At 50.0% G+C, this 14,247-nt stretch overlaps 1 protein-coding gene across 4 annotated transcripts; it reads right to left on the bottom strand.

The window, feature by feature from the left end:
- Nucleotides 1-1,380: 1,380 nt before the first annotated feature.
- Nucleotides 1,381-9,099, bottom strand: FAM219B (family with sequence similarity 219 member B). Of its 4 annotated transcripts, none has more exons than XM_023196592.1 (5): nucleotides 8,797-9,099; nucleotides 8,488-8,575; nucleotides 7,058-7,135; nucleotides 6,583-6,631; nucleotides 1,381-4,129 (listed from the first exon to the last, which is right to left on the bottom strand). In XM_023196592.1, exons 1-5 carry the CDS (start codon nucleotides 9,008-9,010, stop codon nucleotides 3,962-3,964), a joined length of 597 nt encoding a protein of 198 aa, XP_023052360.1. In that variant the 5' UTR covers nucleotides 9,011-9,099; the 3' UTR covers nucleotides 1,381-3,961. The 4 variants fall into 4 exon arrangements, with proteins under 4 accessions (XP_023052360.1, XP_023052359.1, XP_023052361.1 ...); XM_023196591.1 differs by having other exon boundaries at nucleotides 6,429-6,631; nucleotides 8,797-9,086; XM_023196593.1 differs by having other exon boundaries at nucleotides 1,381-4,126; nucleotides 8,797-9,086.
- Between the last annotated feature and the right edge of the window lie 5,148 nt (nucleotides 9,100-14,247).

Genomic DNA, 14,247 nt, shown 5'->3' with positions numbered 1-14,247 from the left:
TTTCCATACGGTCTGGCTGCTTTCAAGCTACAGTGGCAAAGTTGAAGAGTTACACTAGACTATACGGCCTGCAAAGCTAAAACTATTGATCATCAACCACTTCTCTAGAACATACTTAACTGTTGCAGATTACAGACACTCAGGAACCGAATTAGACAATTTTCACAGTGAGAAGCCCAGTTAGCTTTCCTAAACTGGCAGGAAGTGTGAAGGAGGGAATCTCTCCCAATGCCCTGCTCCAGGGGTGGGACACACCTGCAAGAAGCTGTCAGCTGTCTGCTGCTGCTGAGGTTTCTGACCTGCAATCGTAGATCCTGTCACAACAGGCTAATCACTTAGTCCACTGGCTGCTTCCTGTGGGATAAAGGTTTAAATTCATACAAAAGAATCTTTCTGGGCTTCTGCCCACACTAGAGGCCCTATACAATGGAGTCCCAGGAAACCACCTTCAAAAATCTGGGTTTTGGCCGGGTGCGGTGGCTCATGCCTGTAATCTCAGCACTTTGAGAGGCTGAGACGGGCGGATCACGAGGTCAGAAGATCGAGACCATCCTGGCTAACATGGTGAAACCCCGTCTCTATTAAAAATACAAAAAAATTAGCTGGGCGTGGTGGCGGGTGCCTGTAGTCCCAGCTACTCGGGAGGCTGAGGCAGGAGAATGGTGTGAACCCGGGAGGCGGAGCCTGCAGTGAGCCAAGATCGCGCCACTGTACTCCAGTCCGGGCAACAGAGTGAGACTGTCTGAAAAAAAAAAAACAAAACACTGAGTTTTTTTGCCTCCAAATTTTCTTCAGCTAAAGAATAAATATGAGCTGGAAAGAAAGGTTCTGCTAAAGGGAACCCATTCTATAGAAGTGACTTGCAAGGGCCTATTTCACTCATGCTGTCCAATGAAACGGGCCCGAAAGTTGTACCCACTGGGAATAGCAGAAAGGGCAGGGAGTTTCCAGAAATAATTGCTGCAGTCAGCTAATTAAGCTATTTCTTCATTTCACGATATCCAGGATATTCTTTTTTTTATTTTTTGAGACGGAGTCTCGCACTGTCTCCTGGGCTGGAGTGCAGAGGCACGATCTCAGCTCACTGCAACCTCTGCTTACTGGGTTCAAGTGATTCTCCTGCCTCAGCCTCCCGAGTAGCTGGGACTACAGGCGCCTGCCACCACACCCAGCTAATTTTTCGTATTTTTAGTAGAGATGGGGTTTCAGTAGAGACGGGGTGATAGGATCTACGATTGCAGGTCAGGTCAGGCTGGTCTCAAATTCCTGACCTCATGATTTGCCTGCCTCGGCCTCCAAAAGTGCTGGGATTACAGGCATGAGCCATCGTGCTCGGCCAAGGCCTTTCTTTAAAATCCTACTGCAACACAGACACAGCTCAACTAGTGTGATTGCATTTATTCTTATAAAGGTACAGAGCTGTAGAAGTGCAAGCCAAGAGTTCTGCAGAGTAGTACATAAACACCATATGGTACCACTCCTGCTGGGAGGTAAGCCTGGATACACCCTTCTCCCCAGGAAACTGTCACCTGCAGAACACCCAGCACTCAGAATTAAGGTAGTTTGGCCCTGGGCACATTGGTGGTATTTTGGTATGTGGCCACTGGCCCTAAACAACTGACCATTTCTACCCTGCCTCACTGCACTGTCCCACCAGGTCCCTCCAACTTCTTCTGCAAGGTAACACCCTCCTACATGGGGTCAACCAGCTCAGAAACCTCTTCTTCAGGGACAGCTGCCACTGAATATGCCAGAGTTGATGATTACAACAACAATGAAGAGGGCCTTGGTTTTGGGGTCCTACCACCCTCACCCCTAGCAGCTGCTAAACAGCCAGGCCACTCTGCCCTGACCACCGCCCTGACAGAGATGTGGGTCTATACTTACCTTCCACAGCCACCTCCCAGCACGCACTGGGGTCCCTCTACCCGTGCCGCTATCTTTCTTTACACTGTGCTACATTTGATCCCTTTCCACATGTGCACTTCACCTCTGCAGACACAAGAAAGGCCTGGACATGGTCTCTGCAGATGGGGAAGGGGTTCTGGATGGAGATATTTTTGCTCTCTACAGGCATTTGCACAAAGTGCTCAGAATGTTGGCCACCTGCGTAGAGCTGCAGAGTCCCATTCCAGAACAGAGTAACCATCTGCCTCCTCTCTTCCCAAGACCCCAAGCTGACATGACTCTTGTCTGTGTCCTATCTCCCTGCTGTGATACTGCTAGCTGGTAGAGTAAGTCAGCCTCTAGATACTGTATATTCCTATCAACCTTCCATGGTTTGAGAAAAACACAAAGATAGATGTCCATCAAGCACTCACAGGATTACCATTGTGAAGGCAGTTGTCAGACAAATAACAAATAAGGCCATTATCTTTTTATTAGACTTTCTCATCTTCCAGTCACCCCTTGTGGTAGAGCAAAAAGAGTGTGTTGTCCCTCATATGCCTCTAGTGGTCACAGGACACTGAGTAAAGCAAGAGACTGGATACTTTCCCATGTAGAACCTATACCCCAATACCAACTATTGGGCTGGGAACCCTGTCTATGCCCACTCAAAGCTCACCATGTGGGAGGATTGCTTGGGCCTGGGAGGTTGAGGCTGCAGTGAGCTGTGAATGCACCACCACACTCCAGCGGGTGACAGAGACCCTGTCTCCAACAAAACAGAATGCTCACCATGGTTCTGAGTGAAGCCAAAACAAAACAAAACAAAAAACCTGTTGGAAAAATTCTAGAAAGAGGCTTGGTGTAGAGAAATTATGCCTGTTCCTGCTGTTTGGGCTGGGGGCTGAAAGAGGCTGTGTTACACCCAAAGGTCTGCTTAAAGCCCAATCCTGAGTATCCAGTGAGGCCCATGCTGTGACCAGAAGAATCTGGCAATAGAGTGGTCCATGCCGCAGTGAAGGGAGGCCCTCTACACTGGTGGACTGATCTCCTCAGGCAAGGGTCTAGGAGCTGGCTTGGGTCTCTCCTACCCTTCCTGTCTGTAAGCCTCAGGCTAGGACAAAGCCCACACAGCTGTATACCCACTCTGACCCATTGCTACTTCTCAAAAGTTTAAAGGCTAAACAAATAGGAAGGCACCAGACTGCTCCCTGTAGCTCCCTCTGCTGGTAATAATAAAAACTGCAGGCTTCTGGGGCCAGCCCCAGTACCTTTGACCCAATCTTTAGCTCAAAGACTGGGTGAAGAAACTCGCCAAGACCAAGGAAATACAAATAAATAAATATGAACATGTCGGAACAGTTTTTCTCCTAACTAGGGAAGGGCGAACCAGAATCACTAAACTCACCCAGACAGTTGGACCAGTTGGGAATACCCCAGGTCCAAGGATTCTGGAAGCCAGGATCCTGCTGCGTCATTAAGCAACCTATGATCCATCATAGTTAGACAGGTGCAACCTGAAGACGGACAAAAGGACTAACTTTATGCTCTCTTGAAGGTCAAGCCTGCAAACCATCTTAGAGCTAGAAATAGAGCAAATGGAATTTCTCGAACTGGTCTCAAACAGTTCAATTCTTTTTTGGATGGCCAGCTATAATAAACCATCAAGTGCTATTTTCTGCCTCCATACAACACTATCTAGCACAGCCTGGGCACAAGAGCTCCCTTTTTGCCTCCCTGAAGCACTATGGCAAATACCAGTCAAGCTGTCTGCAAGTGTTTTCCTTAGCCACCTTTGTCACCCACCGTAAGAACCAGGATTCTTCTGTCCTGCCCTTATTAAAGTGACTTCTCCAAACTCTGCTCCAACAGCAGAGGAAAACTGCAGAATTCCACCTACCAGCCCACAGCCCAGATGGGGGCCTCTGGCCTGAGAAGCAACAGGTGAGGGCTACCTGCAGGTCACTTTCTAGAGGTCAGTGACTCCAGTGCTCACTGCACTCTGTGAGCTATGAGTGGCCAACAGGGCTCTGTAGACCTCGTGGTGAGCAGGGCCCATCTTGGAGGGTAATGTCTACTGGAGGGTACAGGAGGAAGAGTCCCCAAGACAGCACCAGCAGCAGGAGCACGTTGAAGAGGCCATGGGCTTAGGGGGGATGAGGTCCAAGTCCTCGTCATCTGGAATCTCATCTAGGTGATACCCATCCTGAAGCAGCTGCCGGCTCACATCCTGGTTCACCTGCTAAGAGAAGGAGAGGAGGGAACTATAGACCAAGATGCAAAGCAGAAATAACTGCTACCCAAAAGACAGGCCCACATTCCCTTACCAGGGCTTCCTGTCCATGTCCCATCCCAGGCCAACCCCACACATCCCAGGACTCCAGGAGGAAGTGCCACCTTCTCCTACTTGTACCTCAGCCAGCAGTAAGCCTTAGTACTGTCCAAGCTTCACTGTCACTGACCCCCAGGGGATCTGTTCTCACTAAATCCTGAGGCATTCATAAAAATATCAAGTTCCCAATTATGTTTGAAATCAGTGCTCTGACTGTTCCCACTGGGAACCCAGACTAGTCCTTATCAAGGCTGAAAAATATGGGATAATGATAACAGAACAATGGACTACCGTAGCAGAACATGGGTTACAGTGGAAGGGCGTGGTGAGCAGCTTTTTCTACACACTGCCAGTTAGACTTAGACTTATCCTTTGATGCCAGCAGAGCTGGGTCCCTACAAAAGTGGAATCTGTTGGTTGGTTTCGTCAGTTCACCGAGCATAAGAAAAATAAGGCCGGGTGTACGGTGGCTCACGCCTGTAATCCCAGCACTTTGGGAGGCTGAGGAGGGTGGATCACAAGGTCAGGAGATCGAGACCACCCTGGCTAACATGGTGAAACCATGTCTCTACTAAAAAACAGAAAAAATTAGCTGGGTGTGGTGGTGGGCGCCTGTAGTCTCAGCTACCCGGGAGGCTGAGGCAAGAGAATGGCGTTAACCTGGGAGGCGGAGCTTGCGGTGAGCCGAGATCACATCATTGCACTCCAGCCTGGGCAACAGAGCGAGACTCCATCTCAAAAAAAAAAAAGAAGGCTGGGCACAGTGGCTCATGCCTGTAATCCCAGCACTTTGGGAGGCCAAGGCGGGTGGACCACTAGGTCAGGAGATCGAGACCATCCTGGCTAACGCGGTGAAACCCCGTCTGTACTAAAAATACAAAAAAAAAATTAGTGGTGGATGCCTGTAGTTCCAGCTACTCGGGAGGCTGAGGCAAGAGAATGGTGTGAATCCGGGAGGTGGAGCTTGCAGTGAGCCCAGATCGCGCCACTGCACTCCAGCTTGGGCAACAGAGCAAGACTCCATCTCAAAAAAAAAGAAAAAAAAAGAAAAAGACATGAGGCTGGGGAAAGTGTAAGACTTCCTCTTAGACACAATCTTTGACACTCAGACATTTAAGGAGGACACAATTTGCAAACTGCTCTATTCTCTGTGGCAGAAACTCAGAGATTAGCCAAGACTTGCAGGAGAGTAAGAAAAGCCAGTGGTGTAGTCAGGTCCCCAGCACTTCACCTGTCAAAGGGAATGAGCTGCAAATGCCAGGGTTTTACATCCCTGTGTTTCTATCTGGGACAGTCACTCTGGAAGAACGTCCACATGGCTATCCCAGGAGTGTTTTAGCCTGAGTTTACTTTTTTTTTTTTTTTTGAGATGGAGTCTCACTGTATCGCCCAGGCTGGAGTGCAGTGGCGTGATCTCGGCTCACTGCAAGCTCCACCTCCCGGGTTCATGCCATTCTCCTGCCTCAGCCTCCCGAGTAGCTGGGACTACAGGTGCCCACCACCATGCCCGGCTAATTTTTTGTATTTTTAGTAGAGATGGCGTTTCACCGCGGTCTTGATCTCCTGACCGCCCGCCTTGGCTTCCCAAAGTGCTGGGATTACAGGCATGAGCCACCACGCCCAGCCTAGTCTGAGTTTTCATAGATGGAACAAACGAAGAAACAGAAGTTGTTTGGTCTGGAAGAAAGCAAGCTTGGTGGAAGATGGGCAGGGGAGAGACAGAAATACTGATCTCAGAGACTAGAGTTGCTGTGTGACATTAGAAAGCAGGTCAAGGACCAGTGGACCCATTCAGATTAAGGAAGATTTATCTAAGAGCTACTCAAAGAAAATATTGTGTGTGTGTGTGTTGAGGGAAGGGTGGGTAGCAAGGCTCCTTGGAGGTGGTGAGTACCCAATTACAAAAAGCATTCAAGTAAGCACAGACTAGTAAACACTTAGCTGGGATCTATCAAAAGGATTCCTTTTCTAAGCTGTGGCCTAGAATACTTTATTTTAGAGTCTTATTTTAGAGACAGGCTCTTGCTATATTGTCCAGGCTGGTCTTGGAACTCCTGGACTCAAGCAATCCTCCTGCCTCAGCCTCCCTGGTAGCTGAGACTACAGGCATGTACCACCATACCCAGCTTACATGACTTCTGAGATCATTTCTAGCCCTGAGTCTATATGGTCTCCTCGATTCTCAACAGCTCTCCTTGGTCACCTATACCTCCACTGGGAGAAGAGGGCAGAGTGGAAGACTGTAGAACAGACCAGAAGTCTGGCACAGTGCTGTGCTGACAGTGGGCACCAAACAAGCATTTGGCAGTGGTGGTAATGCTGCCTGCAGCCTGGCCCTGCGCAGAAAAGTGCTCTGGACTTGCCTCTGCAGAGGAATACCCGGAGGAGTATCTGGATTCCAGCTCCCCATCACTAGGAGAAGAGGAAAACAGTCAGTTCAGGGAGGTACCTGTGGCGCATGACTGTAAATCATAAGGTGGAGAGCATGCAAGGGCATCTGGAAAACTTGTGAAGCAAAGGCCTTATACAACAGAACTCAAGCCCGAATAGGGTTCCCTCAACTGGTTCTGGCAGGAACAGCATCACTGTCACTAACAACGCAGACATAACAGGGCAGGATGATCCACTGGACATTGGTGCTCCGAATTCTAGAGCAGCATGATTACCTATGAGTCTTCTAACCAAGCCATCCTGGGAAGGGATATTGTTCAGAAGAGAACAGCCCTGGAATATACATGAAGGGCCTTGGAGGAGACAGGGAACAAGCAAAGGCATCAAGCAATCTTCAGTTCCAGCCAAGTTGCTTCCCAAGGGGGTATTTCCAAGGGGAGCACTCACCTGTCAGAGTCGAGGGACACCAGGTTTTCATCTGGACTCTGGCTAAGAGCAGTATAGCCCTTGTTAAACTTCACTGACCTGAGGGGAGATGGGGGAGAAGAGACCAAGCATAGATGAAAGCATAGGCATTTCACAGGGATAGCCAGAGTCCTTGCCCTGAAGAAGAAAGAATTGACTGCACTACTGACTTGCCTTCTCCCTGGTCACAGCCACCACCGCCTGCAGCTCCATGTACCTGGCTACAGTGCCTCAGAATGTGCAGGTTCTCATTCTTTTTTCTTTTTTTTTTTTTGAGACGGAGTCTCGCTCTGTCGCCCAGGCTGGAGTGCAGTGGCCTGATCTCAGCTCACTGCAAGCTCTGCCTCCCGGGTTCACGCCATTCTCCTGCCTCAGCCTCCCGAGTAGCTGGGACTACAGGCGCCCGCCAACACGCCCGGCTAATTTTTTGTATTTTAGTAGAGACAGGGTTTCACCGTGTTAGCCAGGATGGTCTCGATCTCCTGACCTCGTGATCCGCCCGTCTCGGCCTCCCAAAGTGCTGGGATTACAGGCTTGAGCCACCGCGCCCGGCCCTTTTTTCTTTTTTTTTTTTGAGACAGAGTCTGGCCCTGTCACCCAGGCTGGAGTGCAGTGGCGCCATCTCGGCTCACTGTAATCTCCACCTACTGTGTTCAAGTGATTTTCCTGTCTCCGCCTCCTGAGTAGCTGGGACTACAGGCGTGCCCAGCTAATTTTGTATTTTTAATAGAGACAGGGTTTCACCATGTTGGCCAGGCTGGTCTCAAACTCCTGACCTCAAGTGATCCACTCGCCTCGGCTTCCCATAGTGCTGGAGTTACAGTCGTGAGCCACCACGCCCGGCCTGTATTCTACTCCTCCCATAGGTCTTGGAAAAAAGCACACCTCCCCTTGCCTGAACTAGGAAAAGCACCCTCTCCCCACTTATTTAATCAGAGGACACAAAAACTGCAAGCCTTTGGGTAAAGGGTTAGGGTTAACCTTCACTTCTCCGAGTTTCAACCCTCATCTGTAAAAGGAGGCATTGAATAAGGTTCTATTCAGCTCCAAGAGTTTACTATTCTGTTAAAAACAAACAAAAACAGGTCTAGCCGTTCCCACACTGCTCTTCGTCCTCATTCCCGGAGACTCCAGCCACCATTCTCCTCCCTAACAGAGGAGGAGAAGGATAGTGAATGAGCCCGTGCAGTCACAGAACTCCCTTATTCCGAAGCCCTTTCTCTGACCCTGTCACATCCTTAAAGGAAAAGAGGAGATTGCTCCTCTTCCCATTTTAAAGATAGTGAACCTGACAGGTTGCACCAGGGGAATCGCTAGCTCGGCCTTAAACCAGAGTACCCTGTCTCCCGTCCTAGGGATTAAAGCCTTCTCTAAAACTGCTGGCACAGAGGAGGTGTGGCGCCTGCTGAGACCTTTTCCCTGAAGAGTCTGGGCGGTTCGGCGAGGCCCCCAGCATGCCTTTTCTCCGCAGAACGGCCTTGGCCAGGTCCCGGTGCTTCTCTGGAAGTTAAAGGGCCCGGGTCAGCCGGGTCTTCCCCACTCCGCAGCGTCTCCCGAAGGCTGGGAGGCCGCTCTTTCCGAATGGATTTTAAGGGGCGGGAGCAGGCTGCAGCTAACCCCTTCCCTCCGGGGCCGAGGCCCAGCGAAGCTCCAGAGCCCGCCCGGGGGACGCGGCCGCCCGCCCAGGGACAGACCTCCCCCGACCATCGGGCCACACTCACGCAGCTTGGCTTGAATGGAGGGTGCGCGCGTTACCATGTATGGGCCCCGCTTCTCCACGGCCGCGGGGATGCGCTCCCCCAGACGGAGGGCTCTATTACTAATCTGCCCGGAGGGTGGCCCCACAGCTCCCGGCGCGCGGTCCCGAGCCCCGCTAGGCCGGGGTCCCGGAGTAGACAACAGCACCGCGCGCCCGCTGGGTTCCGCGGTCGCCATGGCCGGGCTCCGCCCTGCCGGATGATGCAGCCCCGCCCTTGGCAAACAAGCGGACGGCAGAGGGAGAGGCGGGCTCTCTTTTAGCAAGGGCGGTGCGCAGGCGCAGGTCGTCCCCTTCCGGAGCCCTCCGGTTCGGTAGTCTGGGTACTTGGCCCAAATGTTCCGCCCTTCTTTCCGGGCGGTCGGGCGGTTCAGTTCTCGCTCTTGGGGTAGGCGGCTTGAGCCTGGTGATGGTTAGGCTCAGTTCTGCCTCTAGTGGAAATTAAATACTGATATTGTTGTGGGGCTGCGCGTGTGCGTCGGTCGGGCGCCTACAGTTTGAGTCCTGGCGCGCCGCACTCTGTACTTCTCGCAGTGTCTCCTTGGGGGTCTCCCCACATGTGGAGATGCCAGAGAGCAGACTTGGGTTGAAGAGACATATGAGGACAAGCGTTATCAGCGACCTTTTCTAGCAAAAGAAAGAGGCCCCAGAGGTTAAAAAACCTTGTGAAGGTGACACACCCATCTGACGCCAAACCCCACCTTCTTTCCAACACCAAGAGGTGCCTGGGACCTTGGACATGACCTGACCCTCTCTAGGCCTCAGTTTCCACATTTATTTATTTATTTATTTATTTATGAGACGGAGTCTTGCTCTGTCGCCCAGGCTGGAGTGCAGTGGCCGGATCTCAGCTCACTGCAACCTCCGCCTCCCGGGTTCACGCCATTCTCCTGCCTCAGCCTCCCGAAATAGCTGGGACTACAGGCGCCCACCACCTCGCCAGGCTAATTTTTTGTATTTTTAGTAGAGACGGGGTTTCACCGTGTTAGCCAGGATGGTCTCGATCTCCTGACCTCGTGATCCGCCCGTCTCGGCCTCCCAAAGTGCTGGGATTACAGGCTTGAGCCACCGCGCCCGGCCAGTTTCCACATTTAAAAATAGAGCCAGTGTCACTACTCATTGTACAGTGAGGCAAATAGGCGTTGAAAAGGAGGGTGAAAGTGCACTCTGAGTCTCTGTGTGGTAGGCTATGTGTCAGGGCTCTTGAATTCTCTAGCCCCCAAGGGATGTGCTTGTGACTGGCTGGAAAGAAACTCCAGATCCTTGTGGAACTCCCAAATCTCATGAGGCTGTCCCTTGACTAATTTACTGGCCTCAGTAGGGTAGGTCAACAGTGTGCAACCTCCGAGCTCCCAGGGATACGCAGACCGTTGGGTGGCACTATGCCTTGGGCAAGAGAGGTAAAAAGGAATAATTTAGGGCTGAAGTTTTCAAAAATCAGAAGCACAAAGGAATCCTTACCATTTTGGTAGATTCTCCCCCCTCATGATGTTAGACTGTTTTTGCCTCCAGAAACAGCAGGTTCATATAGCTCAGCTTAGTATTTAATCATTATAACCGCCCAATGAAGCCAATAGTTATTCTTGTTAAACAAATGAAGCTTAGACTTGGTGAAGTTTATCAGTTAAGTGATAAACCTGGAATTTGTACCCAGCTCCCTGTGGACTCCAAAGAAGTAGTTTTCTGGCGGTGCGCAGTGGCTCACATCTGTAATCCCAGCACTTTGGGAGGCTGAGGCAGGCGGATTACCGGAGGTAGGGAGTTCAAGACCAGCTTGGGCAACATGATGAAAAGTGAGCCAAGATCGGGCCACTGCACTCCAGCCTAAGCAACAGAGAGAGACGCTGTCTCAAAAACAAACAAACAACCCCCCCGCCCCGCAAAAAAAACCAGCAACAAAGAAGTGGTTTTCTTCTGGTTATGCTGATGGGGACTTCACCAAGAGCCAAATAAAATATGATTTAAACCAGCAGTCTCCAACCTTTTTGGCACTAGGGGTTGGTTTTGTGGAAGACAGTTTTTCCATGGGGTGGAAATGGGGGGAGGGGGGAGCTGGTTTTGGGATGATTCAAGCACATTTATTGTGCACTTTATTATTACATTACAATATATAATGAAATAATTATACAACTCAACTTAGAATCAGTGGGAGCCCCAAGCTTGTTTTCCTGCAACTAGACAGTCCCATCTGGGGGTGATGGGAAACAACAACAGATCATCAGGCATTAGATTCTCATAAGGAGCCCACAATCTAGATCCCTTGCATGTGTGGTTCACAATAGGGTTCATGCTGCTATGAGACTCTAATGCCACGGCTAATCTGATAGGAGACGGAGCTCAGGTGGTAATGTGAGCAATGGGGAGCCGCTGTAAATACAGATTAAGCTTTGCTCACTCATGGACCAGTATCCATCCATGGCCTGGGGCTTGGGAACCCAGACCTAAACCCACTTAATGTCACAAAATCACTAGGAACTTGTAACAAAACTGTGAGAGCCTTCATGCATGCTCTTCCCAATCTTCCATCAATAATGCTCTTAACTGCTGAGTGACTCAACGTAGACCCTGAAGCCAAATTATTTGCTGTCACCTACTGGCAAATTGTTAAACCTCTTTATGTCTCAGTTTCTTTAGCTAAGTGGAGATAACAGAACCCATCTAATGGAAGTGGAATTGTGAAGTTCAGTTGTAAAGTGTTTAGAATGACACCTGGCATGTAGTAAGTGTTCAAGAAATATGTGCTATTATTTACATAACCCTTATACAGCATTACAAGGATTTAGTGTTCATTCTCTCATTTGACTTTACACTCCCCAAGGGCAGACTGCCTTATTCACTTTTTAGCATAAGGTTATAGTAATATTTGTGGAATTAATATCCTATTTCTGCTCTTTTCGTTAACTAGTATCATAGAACTTCGGGGCTGGAAGAGATCTTAGAGATTATATAATTTAAAGTCATTATTAATGAAGAAACTGTGATCTTGTGATAGTTGTGCTCAATGATCCTGGCCTGGATATGGGCAGTTCCCTTTTCCACTTAAGAAATTATGTCCACTAGGGCTCACGCCTGTCATCCCAGCACTTTGAGAGGCCAAGAAAAGTGGATTGCTTGAGGCCAGGAGTTCAAGAGCAGCCTGGGCAACATGGCGAAGCCCCGTCTCCACAAAAATAAAAAAAAAAGAAAAAGAAAAATTAGCTGGGCATGGTGGTGTGTGCCTGTGGTCTCAGCTACTTGGGAGTCTGAGGTGGGAGGATCACCTGAGCCCAGGCGGTTGAGGTTGATCTGACAGGAGGTGGAGCTGCAGTGAGATGTGATGGCACCACTGCACTCCAGCTTAGATGACAGTGAGACCCTGTCTCAAAAAATAAATAACTTACAATTTAACAAAAGAAATTATGTTCACTAGGAACCTAAGAAAAATAAATACCCACCCCACCACCAAAAATGCCCCCAACCAACTCTAGGTTGCAAGGGGATGAGGCTCCAGAGCAAGAATTGCCATAGCAGAAAAGGCACAAAGCCCCGCTTCCTTGCCCCTGCTACTCAGACCTTAAACCAGTGCTTGTGCTGGCTGCCCTGCTGGGCCTAGGGCTCCTCAATTCAGCATAGCTTTATTCATCTCCTACTGTGTCACAGATGCTATGCTGGTCCTGTAAACCTAATGATGACAAATAAGGTATCTCCCAGTTCCCAGTCTTGTTTCTTTGTATTGGGGGTTAATGAATCCTTGGGGAGAGATTATTGGCTGTTAGGAGCAAGGACTACTACCCTGGCTTTTGGAACCCTCATTGGGCAGTTAATTCTTTATCCCTGGCTCTAAATCTAAGTTATTCTCTAAACTTTCTTGGTCCTGGGACAGATATGGATCCATCATCAGTTGAGAATTCTGGTTCTGCTGTTGACTGGAGCTGAATTCCTTCATACAGGCAAGTATCTGAGGTTAAACATTAAAAGGGATGGAGGACAGATTTTTTTTTGAGACGGAGTCTTGCTCTGTCGCCCAGGCTGGAGTGCAGTGGCGCCATCTCAGCTTACTGCACGCTCCGCCTCCCGGGTTCACACTATTCTCCTGCCTCAGCCTCCCAAGTAGCTGGGACTACAGGTGACCACCACCACGCCTGGCTAAGTTTTTGTATTTTTAGTAGAGATGGAGTTTCACCGTGTTAGCCAGGCTGGTCTCAATCTCCTGACCTCGTGATCCGCCTGCCTCGGCCTCCCAAAGTGCTGGGATTACAGGCTTGAGCCACCATGCCCAGCCAGAGATTTTCTTTTTATCCTGCCACTTCCCTTTCAGGGTCTCTTTTTTTTTTGAGATGGAGTCTCTCTCTGCTGCCCAGGCTGGAGGGCATTGTGTGATCTTGGCTCACTGCAACCTCCACCTCCTGAGTTCAAGCTGTTCTCTGCCTCAGCCTCCCAAGTAGCTGGGATTACAGGCGCCCGCCACCATGCCCAGGTAATTTTTTTATTTTTTTTGTTAGTAGAGAAGGGGTTTCACCATGTTGGCCAGGCTGGTCTTGAACTCCTAACCTCACGATCCACCCGCCTTGGCCTCCCAAAGTGCTGGGGTTACAGGCGTGAGCCACCGCGTCCGGCTTCCCTTTCAAGCTCTCTTCCCATCTCAGAAGCCACTGTCTCACCAGGTTGTGGCCTCTAGCCCAAGGAACTTCTCTCATTATTGGTAGAGTACAGATAACTAGATAGGACCGATGAATCTGCAGGTCTTTCTGGGTTCCCAGGTCACCAGCCCCACCATTGTCCTCACAGTTATATGCTAAGGTATGGCCACAGCTGTGGAGGGCTGCTGTGGTTTGTCTCCACCAAATCTGATGTTTACATTTGATCCCCGGTGTTGGAGGTGGGGCCTAATAGGAGGTATCTGGGTCATGGGGGTGGATCCCTCACAAATACACAATTTCCTCTCTGAAGGTAGTAAGTTCTTATAGTTCTGTAAGTTCCTGAGAGAGCTGGGGTTTTTTAAAGAATACTGATTATATATGTATAGTGGGCCATAAAAACTATCTCTGTGGCTGGACTCAGTGGCTCACGCCTGTAATCCCAGCACTTTGGGAGGCCGAGACAGGCGGATCACAAGGTCAGGAGTTCGAGACCAGCCTGACCAACATGGTGAAACCTTGTCTCTACTAAAAATACAAAATTGGCCAGGCGCGGTGGCTCAAGCCTGTAATCCCAGCACTTTGGGAGGCCGAGACGGGCGGATCACGAGGTCAGGAGATCAAGACCATCCTGACTAACACTGTGAAACCCCATCTCTACAAAAAAAAAATACAAAAAACTAGCCAGGCGAGGTGGTGGGCGCCTGTAGTCCCAGCTACATGGGAGGCTGAGGCAGGAGAATGGCGTGAACCCGGGAGGCGGAGCTTGCAGTGAGCTGAGATCCGGCCACTGCACTCCA

The sequence above is a fragment of the Piliocolobus tephrosceles genome, chromosome 6 (genome assembly GCF_002776525.5).
Source record: "Piliocolobus tephrosceles isolate RC106 chromosome 6, ASM277652v3, whole genome shotgun sequence".
Classification (NCBI taxonomy): Eukaryota; Metazoa; Chordata; class Mammalia; order Primates; family Cercopithecidae; genus Piliocolobus; species Piliocolobus tephrosceles.
The sequence above is the reverse complement of the archived record's forward strand: the minus strand, read 5'-3'. Positions and strand labels throughout refer to the sequence as shown.

What these genes read in the sequence shown, in the direction of transcription:
- FAM219B (XM_023196591.1), bottom strand. Translation starts at nt 9,010, where the DNA reads ATGGCGACCGCGGAACCCAGCGGGCGCGCGGTGCTGTTGTCTACTCCG. An exon ending in CCAGACTCTTCAGGGAAAAG is followed by an intron (nt 7,136 to 8,487) that starts GTCTCAGCAGGC and finishes ATCTCCCCTCAG; the next exon opens with GTCAGTGAAGTTTAACAAGG. An exon ending in GTGTCCCTCGACTCTGACAG is followed by an intron (nt 6,632 to 7,057) that starts GTGAGTGCTCCC and finishes CTCTTCTCCTAG; the next exon opens with TGATGGGGAGCTGGAATCCA.